Source organism: Puma concolor, chromosome B2, assembly GCF_028749965.1.
Source record: "Puma concolor isolate L17-30 chromosome B2, mPumCon1.1.hap2, whole genome shotgun sequence".
In the NCBI taxonomy this organism is placed as follows: Eukaryota; Metazoa; Chordata; class Mammalia; order Carnivora; family Felidae; genus Puma; species Puma concolor.
In genome coordinates this window covers 141,766,960-141,782,827 of record NC_141671.1, presented here as the reverse complement: position 1 = coordinate 141,782,827, position 15,868 = coordinate 141,766,960, and the positions used below count along the sequence as shown (strand labels likewise).

Sequence of the window (15,868 nt, the reverse complement as noted above, 5' to 3'; positions counted from 1 at the left end):
AAGTAACCTTTTAAGCCCAGAAGGTTTTGAAGATAAATCTTATCTTTACCTTAGTTCATGCCTCTTCGCTGGCCGTCTCCCCTGAACACCCGGCTATATATCCAAGTGCCAGTGTGACATCACTTACACACATTTCAGACCTACCGGAGACAAGGACCGGTCTTCCCCACCCCTGTTCTCCTCAGTTTCCCCACGTCCGTCGATGCCAAATTCACCCTGGCAACTGGCACGTCCCAGGTCTTAAAGGCGTCCAGGGTTCCACGCCCAACATCCACTTAATTAACACATCATCTTGTTTCTAAACTTCACAATAGGTCAAGAATCCCCCCACCTCTGAGCCCCTCTACTTCTAACTCTCTGGCGTAAGAACCTCACACAGCAAGGATTTCTGTGTGTCCCCCGTCACTGCTGAGTCTCCTGTGCCAGGAGTAGTAAGGGCAGAGGTAAGCATTTGTTGAATGAATTCAGAAGCTAGTTTTGAGTAGATAAACAAACCATACCTTTGTATGGTTAAAAGTATAATTGTATCCTTTCTAAATGAGACTGCAGTTTTAAGTCATTTTGTCCCTCTTCGGTGTTGTCATTGGGGCCTAATACTAATACCTAATGCTCATAAAACTCTTCCCCGTAATGCCGATACTGCCTGAGGCACTGTGCTGCTTGCTTCTCAAGACAACCCTGTGAGGTCGTAGGAGTCCTCACTTTGCAGATGAGAAAACTGAGCCCCAGAGAAGCGACGTAACTGGACTAAGGTTGTAAGACGAGTACACAGCAGGAATGGGACGCGGGCCCAGGGTGCTGTGACTTTTGAAGCGTTTCGCACACGCCTGGCACTTCCCTGCCTCCACTTAGGGAAGAATGTATTTGTAAATCTCATTAGAATGAGTCTTTTCTTTCTGTGGTAATCTGGATAACGGCGCAAAAAAACAAAAACAAAAACCCGACATCTCCATGGCTTTACAGAAGAACACTTCTCATTCATGCAGAGTCCGTGACTGAGTAACTGTCCAGTGACTCAGCAGTCCATCTCTTTTCTTTAAAATGTGTTCATGTAGGTATTTTTAAGAAAAAATTGCATATGATTTCCTTAGTGTTTTCTTCATAATGATCATTTGAAACTCAGACAAGCTTTTCTCTTTTCTCTGAAAGACCAAATAATTGAGTATTTTAGAAATAACAACAATACATACTTTTGTATGAGGTTCAGCAGACCTGTGCTTCTCACCCCTGCCCACACAGGGCCATCACGTAGCTTTAAAAAAAGCCCGAGGCCCAGGCCCCACGGCTCTTATTTCATTGGTCTGGGATGGTGCCCACTCACGGCATGTATAAAATGCTGCCCACTTAATTCCAGTGAAAAGTCGAGGTTCTGATTTTAAAAACGGTATCTCCTCTTATTTGCTTTCTGTTCAGCTTTGAAAATAATGAAAGTGCAGCATAAGAAAAAGTAGTTACCTATTCCCGTCCCACAGATTTAAAGTGATTGACTTAATCTTAAAATAATGTTTTCTTCGGACCCAGTCTTAGGAAATTAATAGTATCAGCTATGAGCAGGATTAATTCATCATTTTCCTCCATCTTTATGGTCATTTTAGTTTTAAAATAATGCTTCAGGCTAGCCTGAAGACTTTAACTTTGAAGATTGGTAGCTTACAGATTAGTGGGTTGTAGTAAGGACTTTGTTTAAAATGAAGATTTATTTTCATGGTTTCTGTGTGTTCTCAAATGTCCATTGAAGCCAGCCTAATTCTTTTGATTTTTATAGCAAATCAGGTGTATGTTTCTGCATAGAGTACTACCCTCCCCCCCACGTTTAGCCACATGTGTTATGTTCTAAGACCCCCAGTGGATGCCTAAAACTGCAGAGAGTACCAGACCCAATATATACCATGTGTTTTTCCTGTGTATACATACCTAAAGGTTAATTTGTTAGGTGCAGTAAGAGATTAACAACAGCAACTAATGACAAAGTAGAACACTTGTAACGATATACTGTAAGAGAAGGTGTGTGTGGCCTCAATATCTTACTGTACCGTAAGATTTCGTCGTCATGACGACAATGTGAGCTGACTAAAGGCCTGCGTGGTGACACGAAGGGATGTGAGTGATGTAGGCACTGTGACATAGTGGTAGGTCACTGCGGACCCTCTGGCACTGTAGCAGGAGGAGGGTCCTCTGCCTCCGGACTGAGGTTGGCTGGGGGCGGCCGAAAGCACAGAGAGCAAACCATGGGGGGGGGGGGGGGCTATGTAAGTTACACTTACATTTGTTTATTAGCTGTTAGCTAATTTTTACGCTTTGTTTCTCCCTTTCATGTCTTCAGAGGAGGGATCCTGAGGACTCGTTTTCTGTTTTCCTCACATGATTTTAGAATATTAAGACTATCTTTGGATTTTGTGGTGACATTTGCAGATGGATGTAATTTTTTCAGTCTAATAAGCAGTGTAAACATGTATTTGTTACATCTTCTTTGCACATTATTTTGAAGAGCAGGACGGGTTTCTTTAAAACCTCCTCATTTACCGGCCGTATCCAAGATTGTGGGCTGAATGGCCTTCTGTAGGCCTGACCCTCGGCACCGACTGCTTCTCTTGCCTTGTTCCTCTTTGCCTTTCTTCCCTGTGTCTGTCTGTCTGTCTCCCCCCCCCCCCCCGCCCCGTTCCTGCCCAGCAAGGTGTCCTGCATCCCAGCCCACACTCTGGCGCCCTGAGTCCACGAGGACTTTGTGATCTTGCCAGATTATAAAGCTTGCATCAGTTTGAATCATTTATTTATTTATTTTTATCTCTGGTGACAGGTATATAGGGAAGACTCTGAGACCCCAGAGCTCTGTGAGTTAAACTAGCAAGATAAGCAGGTAAAGGGTGAGATCTAGCAGCTGTAGAATCTGCCTTTCAAAGGACAGAATATCTCTGGGGCACCTGGGTGGCTCAGTCGGTCAGGTGTCCGACTTCGGCTCAAGTCATGATCTCGCGGTTACGAGATCAGGCTCCGTGCTGACAGCTCAGGGCCTGGAGCCTGCTTGGGATTCTGTGTCTCCCTCTCTCTGCCCCTCCCCTGCTTGTGCTCGCACTCTCTCTCTCTCTCTCTCTCTCTCTCTCTCTCTCAAACATTAAAAAAATTTTTTTTAAAGACAGAATGTCTTTCAAGTCAGAAACCAGAAAAGCCAGACAACATGAGGATATTTAAAGGAACAACACGTCAGTCAGCACAAGGAACGCGGCGGTCTGGGTGCTCGTAGCACATGGACCGGGAGAGTCCGGCCCCACCTGTGCCAGTGAGAGGTCAGGCCCTCAGGGCAGACACCAGCGACCATGGCGGCCACCAGTCCGTATATGCTTGCTCCCATCCGTGTCACTCCGCGGTCTTCTGATAGTAACGGGGCCTGCATTTAGGGGTAGTTTTTGTCGTTTTATACGCACATAGGGGAAGGTAGTGACAAGGTAACTCGAAGATAGCCCCTAGTCTCTTCGGCAGCGTGGCTCCTTGTGAGTTAATATATTTGCATCTGTGTTCATTTATGAGTCTTTTAATATTTTCGAGAGCAGCAGTCCTCATTGAGTGTCTCGTGAGTCCGCCTGGATTGACATTGTCCCTGAAGAACGGATCGCACTGAGGCGCTGCGAAAGCAGAGGCTGGGCCCTCGTGATGGCCCCTGTGCTACCAGCCTGCGGCCCCAGAGAGCAGGGCCCCTCCAGATGCTGTTTCACAAACCCCAAAGTCATGGTTGGTGGGAAAGCTCATGGTTTTAGGGGTTTTCCCCATGATCGTCCAGGAACTCCAAGTTAAATGTAACAGAAAATCTCAATCCAGTGTTTGTTCCTGTCCCTCTTGTGCTTTGTTTAGAATTAAGCATTCGCCTCCCTGAAACGGGTTCCCTATTTTGGGACCAAGAGACTCCTCTTGCTCTTCTTGTTCCGACTAGGCACAATCTACATACATACAGTCACTGACATGCATACATTTACATGCATAATTTACACTGTAAAGCACTCTCTCCATTTGCTCCCCCCACGTGGGTGTGTCTTTCTTACCCTTAATTCCTCATCATACTCCCAGCTCACTGTCCTTCGAGCTCATACTCTTGAGAGGAAGTACTGTGACTGCTTTGTGATTCCAAGGAGGAAGAGAAAAAACAACATTCAAAAATATAAAGGAGGAAAAAAAGGTGGGGTGGAACTTCTAGAGAAATTAATACTGTTATAGAAAATACAAATCATAAACTCAAAAAATGTGTGTGTTTATTCTTTGAGAGAGACAGAGCGCAAGCGGGGAAGGAGCAGAGAGAGAGGGAGACACAGGATCCAAAGCAGGCGCCAGGCTCCGAGCTGTCAGCACAGAGCCCGACGCGGGTCTGGAACGCACTAACTGTGACATCATGACCTGAGCCACTTAACCGACTGAGCCACCCAGGTGCCCCACAAATTATAAACTTTAAATAAAGATTTGTAGGTATAACAGTGTGTCAGCCTATGTCAAGTACGTTGGGTTCAGAACACCTGGAATGCTGTTAAAGTGTTTGTATTTTAAGGTTTTAAAACTGAAATTCTGTCCTTAAGTTGGCCTTGGGACCAAGATTACAGGCAGAATAAACCAATTATAGGAAATTTGATAGACATTTGTATCTGTATAAGTGTTTTTCTACAAAACGTGTAATTCTAGTACCCTAGGCATTAACGACTTGCCGCTCTGTCACCCTTGTCTGAGGAAGTTGCGACTGGAGGCTGTCGTTAGCTCAGTGCAGGGACCTGAAGAGTCAGACACTGGTGGGTGTAGGATCCAGCCAGACCCTTCCCACTCCCAGCTATGCTAATCTGAGACCGTACCACCTTGACCTTTGAACCCTTCTCTTACTGCTCTTGAAGGCTTCTCGGCGATTCCCTGTAGCCCTTTTTCTCTCGCCCTTCTGTTCTCTCCCAGGTATGGTTACACTTCAGCCAATTATAAATTGTTACTTCCTGAACATTTTCCCTTTCCACTGGGTTGCCCCTGAATGGTCTCGAATGCCATCGGAAGTGTGGAGGACCCTTTCTTAGGGAATGGCTCCTGTTGTTTTCTGTGCCTTTTCCCGGGGTAGTTAGGTAGCTCTCCGCCCTGTTAGGATCCCCCGGCAAGAGCTGGGCGGCCCATTCTTCGGCATTCTCCGTTCTCCTGTTGATTCGGGATCTGAGTTGGCAACGTCTGAGATTGGAGATTTCCTGGCTTCTTATCCCAGGTCTCCCGCAGTGTCATAACCAGTCACACCCTAGACACGCTGGTCTGGAAAATGGAACTTCAGCCTGCAGCCTCGTGCAGCCCCGGCTGCTGACGTTGAGAAGCATCGTCTCAGCTTGGTACAGCATTGATGTTTGAGTGGATTTGAGAGGCAGATATTTTAGATTCATTACAAATCCTCTCGTTTGAAATTTTCTTAGGTCATTTTGGTATCCTGATAGACTGAGTTTGGAAAGCTGCTGGCAACAATAAAATAGAATTGTTAAGGGCATCTAGTGCCTACGTACTGGTTGCTTTTTTGCAATGAAGCCCTTTAATAGAGTTAAAATTCAAGGAAGGAAAAATGTTGCAATTTTTAAATAAGCATTCAAATATAAGTAAAAAGCATTTTTGTATCTGTTACCCTAGTTACCAAGCAGCTTTCCTGTAGTTCTAGAGACAATGGGCTCCATCATTCACAGTAATTCCGAAAAGTGCTTTTGGGGGTGGGGGTGGAAAAGAGGGCGATACAGGAGGTCTTGCAGGGAAACAGGACACATTACTGGAAGGGCCATTTTCTCAGGGTCCTCCACTGGATAGGAACTGTATTTGATTGTGAGTAGGTATTTTCTTTTAGCTGGGATATACCGTTAGCCATCTCAACTATCAGAACTATATTCGATCTTTAGAAGTCCGCTACAGTTAGGGTGCTGCTGTATTTGTACAGGGCTTAAGACTTTATGGAAAACCAACGTAAGACATTTTCTATATTTGCAAACACCAACTGTATCTCAAAGAAATAAAATTGGGCAAAAAGAAAACCAAATTTTTTTTTTTTAACATTTATTTAGACAGAGACAGAGTGTGAGCGGAGAAGGAAGCAGAGAGAGAGACACAGAATCCGAAGCAGGATCCAGGCTCTGCGCTGTCAGCACAGAGCCCGATGCAGGGCCCAAACCCACAAACCGTGAGATCGTGATCTGGGCCCAAGTCGGATGCTTAACCGACTAAGCCACCCAGGTGCCCCCAAAAGGCGGCACCAAATTTTAAAATCCAAAGAAGCTGGAGGTGGCGGTTTCTGTACTGGAAGGGGACTGCATCTATCCCTGTATCGGTGCCTTTATTCTTTATTGTATTTGAACATGACAGAGTTTTGATAACGGCCTGGGCTTAGCTAGGGCTTAGATTGTACCCCATTTGCTAAAAGCTGAGCTTCCCTGGAGACAGGCAGGCTGCTGGCTCATAGCTGGGGGCTGTGAAGAGCTCCGTCAGGACAGACTGTCACATGGACAAACTGGCCTAAAAGGGCTGGAAGAGTGGAGTCCTGGAGGCCGGCAGAGAGAGAGGGGCGGATGCCAGTGGGCTCAGTGGGGGGAAGTGGTATGGAGAAGTATAGAGTGATGGGGCGAGGCCTAGAACCTTCCTGGACAGCTGGGTTCACTTCTCCGTTCCAGATAAATAGGAGGAAAGGTGGGGATGGATCTTTCAGAGTTTGTGAGCAGAGGCTTTGACCTTTAAAGTCATTATAGTGTTTCGGCTTCTTCCGCTGTCCTCCGCTCAGATTCTTTTTCCTGCCACAGACACACACATCTTTCCCTCCCTGATGACTGACGTGCTCCTGTCCACCCTGAAGCCACCCCCCCCCCCAGTCTTTATCCTCTCCAGTGCCCTCTCCAACACCCCTGGGCCCTGTTCGTTGGTGTTTTTGTGCAGGTCTACAGAAGTCCTGGCCTTTTAACCAAGCCTTTGTTTTCTACAGTACTTGTTGCTGAACTTGGAGAAACTGATGAAGCGACGCATAGAACACAATATGAAAAACTTAAAATTTAATGAGAACACTTAACATTACAGATAGTCCCTCCCTGAAGCGGAATAACTGTCGGTCCACGCACGCCTTCTCTGGTCCCGTCCACGCGGTCTCACGTCGTATGCGAGTACTTCCCCTCCACCCTGAAAACACTCCATCCTCACAGACTGCAGGCCAATTTTGCGGAGTTTTGTAGCCACTAGGATGTTTAGAAGCAAGGCCTCCCAGGAGAACACGATAACCCCTGTGGAATTTTAAAAAATATAGAATGAATTCCTTTTGAAAGCAGTGGTACCACCCCCCCTCCATAAATTGCTAGACTTTAAGCCTCTGAGAGTCTGTGTGATGTTCTAAGTAGCAAATTGAACAACTCCTCAGAGACGAAGGCTTTTGTAGATTATGAACACACTTTCCACTTGTCAGGCCATGGTCTCTGTCGGGCATTTTTGTGTGTGGCAACTGCTCTGACTCCACTTCCGTCTTCGTCTTTGCTTTCAATACTATTGTTCCTTTGTTATTCTGAATATATACTTGTGAATGACCATGAGCCCAGTTCTAGACTAAGACAGGGTATATTATAGACCAACACAGTGGCATTTTGGTGGTTTCCTTTTCCTATTTAACCCTGCCTGGACCTCCCAGGACATTTAAAGTTGCTCCCGAAAGTGATGTGCACATGACGACCGTGAATTCAGTACAGCTGATTAATCAGTGTCTGTACCCAAAATAAGTGGTGTCCTAACTGATTCCCTTTCTGGGGAGTTTAGCACTAAGTGGTCCCTGGGGGGCCATCTGCCTTCTCTTCTCTGTTTCGAAGCCCAGCCTCATAGAACTGCTGCTGCAGCTTGTTTTTTCTCATTCCAGAGCTAAATAAAACCCTCTAAAGCTGTTTTCTGTCTACTGGCTTTAATGATTATTTGGATTGATCTGAAAAGGCCATTGTAAAACTCCATTTTGAGATCAAGTGATCCTCAAGCACAGGTCTACAGGATGTGCTTACAGAGCAGACGCAACCGTGATCGCTCTGAGCTCAGTGCCAAGCGCAGCAACTCACCTGCCTACCGTGGACGAAGGCGAAGCCCTTGTAAAGGTTTACGAAGACTACGCCGTCAACCACCCATCCGCCTGTGTTTTACTAAGATGAGTTGTTTTAGTCACATGATTCCCGTGCCACGGAGTGACGTACCTTTGCTCACGACGCAGGTGGACGTGGGCGTGGTGCACTTCACGCCCCTGACGCGGCCCAGGATAGAGCAGCCATTCAAGCTGGTGGAGAGAGTCGTGCAGAACGCATTTCAGTTCCGAAGGAAATACTGCTATCGAGGCCTGGGGTAAGAATGCCTTCTTCCTTTCAGCCGCGTGCTTTCTAAAATCCTAATACTTTCAAAGATTAAGAACTTCGTTTTTAGGATTCTTCAAGCTGTCTGTGAATGGTCCTCTTAAGGTGAGCAAAGCTTGACTGCCACGAGGAAACAGCAAAACTGTGACTGAATCCTGGGGCCACGGACACATGGCTCCAGCATCAGTACAGCCTGAAACAGCCACAGGTCGGTAATGACCTGCCTTGCGGGGGCCAGGAGTCCTCCGTCAGGGTCGACCGTGCCAGCTGGCTTTTACGCTCAACACTTCTGACCTGTATGCGTGACGTCGACCAGCCGGCGTCCTACAGGTCAGGTCTGACACTGACGTGGAGCCGCATACACCCCCCAGGTTAAGGGTTCAGGGCCACAAGACCACCCCCGCTTCAGATGCTTGTCGTAAGTCCCAGGTTGCCACTTGTATTTTTTTTTTTTTAACGTTTATTTTTGAGAGATCGAGTGTGAGCAGTGGAGGAACGGAGAGAAAGGGAAACACAGAATCCGAAGCAGGCTCCAGGCTCCGAGCTGTCAGCACGGAGCCCGACGCGGGGCTTGAACTGACAAGCCTCGAGATCATGACCTGAGCAGAAGTCGGACGCTCAACCGACTGAGCCACCCAGGCGCCCCCGCCCCCTTGTATTTCTGACCCACAGGCTATGAATTGGGGATTTCTGGGATTTGTGTGACCACCCCCTACCCCTGCCGTTTCAGGTTCAGTAATTTGCTGGAATGGCTCACAGAACTCAGGAAAACCCTTTCACTTATCAACTTACCATAAAGGACAGAACTCAAGGATAGCAAAGGGAAGAGATGTAGGGCGAAGTTTGCGTGGGAGCCAAGGGCTCCTCTCTGGGCTCATCACCCTCCCAGCACCTCACTGTTTTCACCAACCCGGAAGCTCTGTGAACCCCATCATTTAAGGGCTCTCCGGATGTTCCCTTAGGCACAGCTGGTACAGTCACTGGCCACTAGTGATGGAGCTTGGTCTCCAGCCCCTCTCCTCAACCTGGGGGGCCGGGGGGCCCGGAGGGGGTGGGGGAGGTGAGACTGAAAGTTCCAACCTTCTGATCAGGCTTGTTTCCTTTGGCACCTGTCCCCATCCTGAAGCTGTCGGGGGACCCGCCAGGAGCCCCCCAGTAGCATAAACTCAGGTATGGTTGAAAAGGAGTTTTATTAGTAATCACAAATATGCTATCACCCCATCCGGAAATTTAAAGGTTTTAAAAGCTCTGTGTCAGAAACGTGGAATGAAGACCGAATGTATTCTCGCACTACTGGGGTTTTCTAAGTGCTTTCTTTCCATCAAGTTGCTATATGACACAATGAGAACTAGAAGGTAAGTTAACACTGGAGCAGCCAGAATGGCGTCACCAAGTATTTAATGGGGAGCCCCTCTGTTCCGCCGTGCTCACTGCTCTGCACATGCACGTGGCCACTGTCCCCAAACGCAGCCTGAACGTGGCGGCTTACAGTCCACGTGCCCCCAAAGGCCCTGACGTGAGCACAGTGGTATTCTGTGTCTGGTGGCAGCCAAGAAAATGTTTAATTCGGCCCAAGTAAGGCAGGAAGGTGTGTGTGTGTTTAAAAACTGGGCCTGGCCTGGTAGGCATGCATCTCCCATTTTCTAAAATCCCCCTCATTTGAAAAGCTCCACTTCTTTTTCTGGTTTTGTGAAGTGTCCCCTTAGCACATATTTCAGGTACGGCTGGCCAGCTGCATCCTGAAACTGTCCCCGAAAACTCACTCCTGAGGATTTGAGCGGACTGATGTTCAATCCTGGGCTTGCCGTTTGTGAACTCCAATTAGGCCAGGATTTTTACATCACCGTACAGGTCCTGCCTCTCGAGCGGAGACCGAAGGAACGGAGCTGGCCCAGTGTTGGCTGCGATGAAGGCCGCGGGCCCCTGCTGGGATGCTTCCCCTTCACACAGGCTGTGACTGGGACAGTTTTATGTGATGGCCCTGATTCGTGGAGGGGAAAAAAAAAAAATCACAAAAAGCACATTTTACTTTTGGAAATCCCGAAATTGGCCTGAGTCCAGAGCTGGCCCTTGTGTTTCCAAGCTAGGTGATGGGCCCCTTCATTTCATATACACAGTCCCCTATGCGGATAGGAACCCCAAATAGCGTGACCCACTTGGACCTCTTGGTGTCCTTTAGTCATATACACCCACAAATTGGTCCCGAGTGATCAAACCCCTCCTTGATATGAAACTGAAACCCCGAGATCACAGCTTGCCCGGACACTGTAGGGAACGTGGAGTTCTTCACTCCAGGACCATGAGCCTATAAGGAAAACTCCCATCTCAGCCGACCATGACCTCTGAGCTCCGTAGAGCCTCCAACTGTTGAGAGAAAAAAAAAAATCCAGGGGTAGCTTTCCAACATTTCAGTCAGTTTTGTCATTCATTTTAAAACAGTGGTCTGGCTTGGTTAGATGAAGCTTAAAATACATACTTCAAATCAATTTTAAAGATGCCTGAAGGTAAATCTAAAAGAATGATCTGTTTGCATTTTCACGTCACCGGTTTTCTGACTTTGCACAGTAAGGTCAAGGTCATTTTCTGGGGGGTGTAGAGTTCCCAAGGCTGAGTTCAAATTATAGAGGAGAAATCAGACAAGTTTCATATTAAGATATGTGGCAAATTTTTTAAAAATGAGGCAAATCAAACATTAAGAATGGAACTGAGCAGATGTCACCTTAAACGATACTTGTACTGATGGAGCTGTGGAAAATACCTTCCCACGGGGATGTATGGCACAGGTCACGTTAGCTCTGCCTTCAGTGTCCCTCGTACCTGTTGCCTGGTGGCAAGACCGAGACCCCTCCCCACCGGCTCGGAGCCCTGCAGCCAAGCCAGCCGGCTGTCTCTTCCAGCCCCTCCGGTGGTCAGTTGTCAAAACGATGTAGAGTAGGAGGCATCATGACTTACAGAGTTCCCCAAGTCAGTCTGATTATTTTCTCTTCTCAGGATGTTATTCCCTGAAGTTCAGCGCGTGGAAAGCACTGAGAAACTGTTAGAGTTGGCGGACGTGGACCCTACCCTTCGACCCAGCCAGCTCTCTGTCTCCCATTTTAAGAGCCTCTGTGATGTGTACCGGAAAATGTGTGATGAAGACCCACACCTCTTTACTTATAATTTCAGAGAAGAACTCAAGCAAAATAAAAGCAAAAATCAGGAAAGAGAGAACGACAAGGAGAGATCCCGACGATAGCTGCCGCTTCGGTGGCAAGCAGCTTTGCGGATGTTGGTTTTCCCAAAGTTGAGCTGCTCAGAGGTACACTCTTTGGTCCACTTTGGAAGGACAATAAAAATACGATGACCAGGTGTGACTTACTTCCCTTTTACTGTACAACTCGGTAGAGAAAATAATCAAATAACATACAGTACAAGCTTTCTTTTAATATATATACTGCATAGATAGGACATGTTCGGTATAAACAGCATCTATTACAACCTTACAAAAATGAAGTATCTGCACATTGTGCCCCTTACCCACATTAAAATAAATATGCTTTAAATAAAGCAAAAACTAACAGCTCAAAGAAAATGCCCAGAGGATTGGGGAGGGGGGGGGAATGACCTTTTAAAAATTATTAATCACAACTCCATCTTTTTCCACATAAATTAGACTGCAATTTTAAGGATCCTAAGTCATTTTTGATACCTGCTCAAAAGGGATATAAACTAAGTAATTTACAGATTCTGATCAGTTTAATCTAGTTTTCTGATCTACAATAAATTAAAATAACTTAAATCTTTACAACTATTTCGTGGGAAAACGTATGCTGCACAAAACCCAATAATGAATAGTTTTTCTGCAATTTCCACTTTACCACCAGTTTTAAAGGTAAAACAAGCCATTTAACCCGCGTCAGACGGAAATCCTACTATGACTTTCCGTGGCTCCCTGTTTCATAAAAACACTCCTCGTTGACCACCGATGTTAAACTCTGGACACTGAATTCTCGCTGCAGAACAGAACTGAGATCGAGGTTGGCATTTTCAGACTGACTGTCGAGGGACTGGTGACGGATCTGTGCCTTGAGCAAAGTTCCCCTGTCCCGTTTGGTGCTGTTGGCTTTTCGTTTAATGGCGCAGAAGTGCCCGCGGACCAGCTTGGGCTGCTCGCCTCTGGGCCGCCGGTCGGCCGGGTTCGCGTCCACGTCGTCCGAGATTCTCAGTCTCTGGAACTGAATTTCAATGTCTTTGGTAGGGCTGCCCTGCTTCAGGGTCTGATGGTAGTCATCCTCCTCATCGCTCAGAATGTCGCTCTCTTTGATGAGGCTGGGGGACAAGTCAGCCGGGCCTGCAGGTGGGGGTTGTGGGGAGTCCTGCGAGCTCCCAGCCGGGGGACAGCCGCTGCTCTGCGTGCTGCTGCTCAGGCTCCCCTCGTCCGAGTCCAGGGAGCTGCCCTTGCTGGGCTCGCCGGGCCACTCGCAGCTCGAGGAGTTCTTGAGGACTTTTAAGGACCTGGAGGAAGCTGCAATGAGAAAATCACGCTTCCCTTCAATGATCGAGAAACAGACTCCACAATGCGTAATTTCGGCATTGCTCATTTAAGCACTAACATCTTAATCCCTTTAGATTTTACCATCTCACTTCTATTAGCAACTATCCTGGGACTTGGGTAAAAAAAAAAAAAATAGATACTGCCAATTTTTTACATAGGTTTTTTGAAATTTTATGCTGGAAGGTTTGCCATTTTTATTCTTAATGACCATTTTTTAAAATAACTTTTTAAAATGATTATTATTTTTGAGAGAACAGGAGAGAGGGAGGGGCAGAGACAGAGAGAGAGGGAGACACGGAATCCGAAGCAGGCTCCAGCTCCGAGCTGTCAGTGCACAGCCCGATGCAGGGCCTGAACCCACGAACCGTGAGCTCATGGCCTGAGCCGAAGTCGGACGGTTAACCGACTGAGCCACCCAGGTGCCGTGAGGGTTTGGCATTTTTAGATGACCAGTTACCGGAGCTCAGTTGTTTAGCCAGAACAACAAGCTACAAACTGTGACAAGGGCTAGGATTCTCAGTCTGCCAATGGATACATGAAAAAGTTATTAATAAAACCTATGTTCCTTTCTTCCACTAAAGTGCTTTGTAATTTGATAACCAAGATTCTACCACATTTCTGTGCCTATTGTCTCCCCTTATTTCCCTTGCTGCTCAATTAAAAGTAGAAAAACGCCCTTTATCACTCATGACAACGGTCTCTGTTGGCATTTCTAGCCAACTTTCAGAGATTTAATATGAATAATCATTTGTGTGTGTTTCATTCCTCCCTCTTGGGTTGCAGGGAAAAGGGGAGCTCCCAGCCGTGAGGTTTCTATAGACAATAAGTGCGTTTTTGATGGATATAGCTTATTTTGGCAATGGAGGGAAACAAAAAGAAAGTATGCAGTAAATTTGAAGAGGTCAAATTGGGACCAAAATAAAGACAAGTATTTTAAAAGACTACACATGAGATCAAAGATGCTAACAAAATAGTTAATGAAGAAAGGTGAAAACACTGAAATCTTACAAAGCAAGCAGAAAGCTGAAGAAGAGCATGACTTGGAATGTTTACTTGCTGACTCACTGAGCGGATAAGAATGAGCAGAAGATCTCGGTTCATCAAGCAATGACTTTCTAGATGCCCTGAGCCGTTCTGAGCACCGGGATGATGGTGGTGACGAAAGCACGCCTCCCCCCCCCCCCCCCCCCCCCCCGCCCCCATCTCGGTGGAAGAAACAGGTGAGATGGTGATTCTGAGCTGTGTCAGCTGGAGGGAAGATGAGGCCTTGGGCTTGGCAGTGGTTACAGTTTACTACAAGGTCTGGGAGCAGGAGGCAGTTGAGGTGTCTTAAAAGGAAAACAACTGCCACCACCTTCTCGCACCGCTCTGTGGACTCGGGCGTCTGCTTCAGAGCTTACGGAGCTCCCCCGGGGACTGTACAACGCGAGGAGGACTTAACCGCCGTGTTGCAAGAACATACATCCTTGCAGAGAAGCTCAGAATGTTTTTCTGAATAAACACAAGGCCGGCAAAGTTCTCACCTAACTTGGCCGAAACAGGAACTCGGTTCTTAAGAGGTACCAGGCGATCCCTGCACGTTTTCTCCAGGGGTAAGTCACACTTTATGTGACGCCTGAAGTTTTCCCTCAGAATAGATCGAATGACCTTGACGATGCTGGTTTTGCTCTCACTGTCACTGGTGAAGAGAGAAGGGAAAACAGCAGTAACGTCCAGTGTCATGCTCCGACCCCACGTGCCCTGTCCTTCGGTGTCATCTGAGCTCAGGACAGACCGGCAGCGAGTTACCCAGCCTGTGGGCTCTGTGGTCTCCTCACTTACACTCTTTTTAGAGTGAAAAGTGATGGTTCTTGAAGTGCCTTGGAGCACTAAGATTTGGATGTATATTTAATCAACGTGTTCTATTACAGGCACAGTTGCCGTGTCGGGGGAGGCTGGGTGTGAACCTGAAGTCATCAAAATTCAGGAGGGCACTAAAATTAAACTCCCTTTTTTGAGAGAGTGTAATTCGGCCTTATTCCCATCGGCTGTATTTTTTGGAAGTCAGTAGTACCTGCAGCACAGCTGAAAGATGGTTTCTGGCCGTCCTTCTATTTCTGACTTCGTATGGATCAGTTCCCATATGGAATTATTTTCTGTCCCTGTGGAAGAGGAGACAAGGGTCTGCAACTCTGCCAAAGATGTGAAGTTGACAAAGACTCAAGTCAAATATTCCCTGTCCCGAGTCTCCTCATTTTCTTCCGTGGCTCATTCTATGTTGGACTTTTCACAAATGGTTTTCAAAAGTTAAGCACTTTTTAGTTACTTTTTATGTTTCCTGGTAAAGTTTTCCATCCATCTGAATGTGCTTTCTCCCTGGCCCTGGATTTCACCTCTCTGGGCAACAGATTAAACGGATCCTGTTTTTCAACCCCCTTCCATTCACTGTATTCCTTGGAAGGAACCGCGTGAGGGCTGTGCTCAGGGACTTGGGGTAAAAGAGGCCAGCCCAAAGTCAGTTGTTCTAGGAAAGGTAAGCAGTTCACACAAAAAGTAAACAGGGACCCAGGACATCGCCACGTGCCTCAGCCTCTCGGTCCTGTCACCAGAGGCATTGTCACCAGAACATGGTTAGTCTCACAGGATCTCTGAACATTCTCTAAGGTTGAAGATTTTTTTTTTCTAATATCACATATAATACTGCTTAATCTTAAGGAATTTTCTGGGATCTCAAAATATTTTTAATTTAAATTTGTAGACCTTTCTTTCTTTAACAAATTTCAGGGCATCAAGGATATTAGGCAGAAAAGTGGAAAACCACTGAGTGAAGATAAGGAAACGATGAAGAGACATATTTGGCAAAGAAAAGCCATCCGTTGGCATTTACTTTCCGCAAAAGTGTGTTAAAAAAAATTCAGAACAACCTCTCTTGTCCTCGTTTCCCTTGCCTATAAAATAAAACCCAAAAATTATCCCCGAAGTTCTCTCCTAGTTTTTCATTCCACGATGCAAACAA

General features: G+C 46.7%; 2 protein-coding genes across 16 annotated transcripts in view; one reads left to right on the top strand and one right to left on the bottom strand.

The window, feature by feature from the left end:
• The window catches only part of TFB1M (transcription factor B1, mitochondrial), a 65,292-nt gene extending 53,607 nt beyond the window's left edge, over window positions 1–11,685 (top strand). Inside the window, exons 6-7 of the mRNA XM_025925491.2 lie at window positions 8,204–8,331; window positions 11,331–11,685. Coding sequence (XP_025781276.1) covers window positions 8,204–8,331; window positions 11,331–11,574 — 372 coding nt within the window. The 3' untranslated portion in view covers window positions 11,575–11,685. The remainder of the gene's footprint in view (window positions 1–8,203; window positions 8,332–11,330) is intronic.
• A 57-nt stretch (window positions 11,686–11,742) lies between these two features.
• TIAM2 (TIAM Rac1 associated GEF 2) overlaps window positions 11,743–15,868 on the bottom strand; it is a 266,318-nt gene continuing 262,192 nt past the window's right edge. For all 15 annotated transcript variants that reach the window (XM_086708192.1, XM_086708191.1, XM_086708193.1 and 12 more), the window contains 3 exons: window positions 14,927–15,014; window positions 14,397–14,551; window positions 11,743–12,843 (listed from right to left, as the gene is read on the bottom strand). In XM_086708192.1, coding sequence (XP_086564318.1) covers window positions 12,251–12,843; window positions 14,397–14,551; window positions 14,927–15,014 — 836 coding nt within the window. In that variant the 3' untranslated portion in view covers window positions 11,743–12,250. The remainder of the gene's footprint in view (window positions 12,844–14,396; window positions 14,552–14,926; window positions 15,015–15,868) is intronic.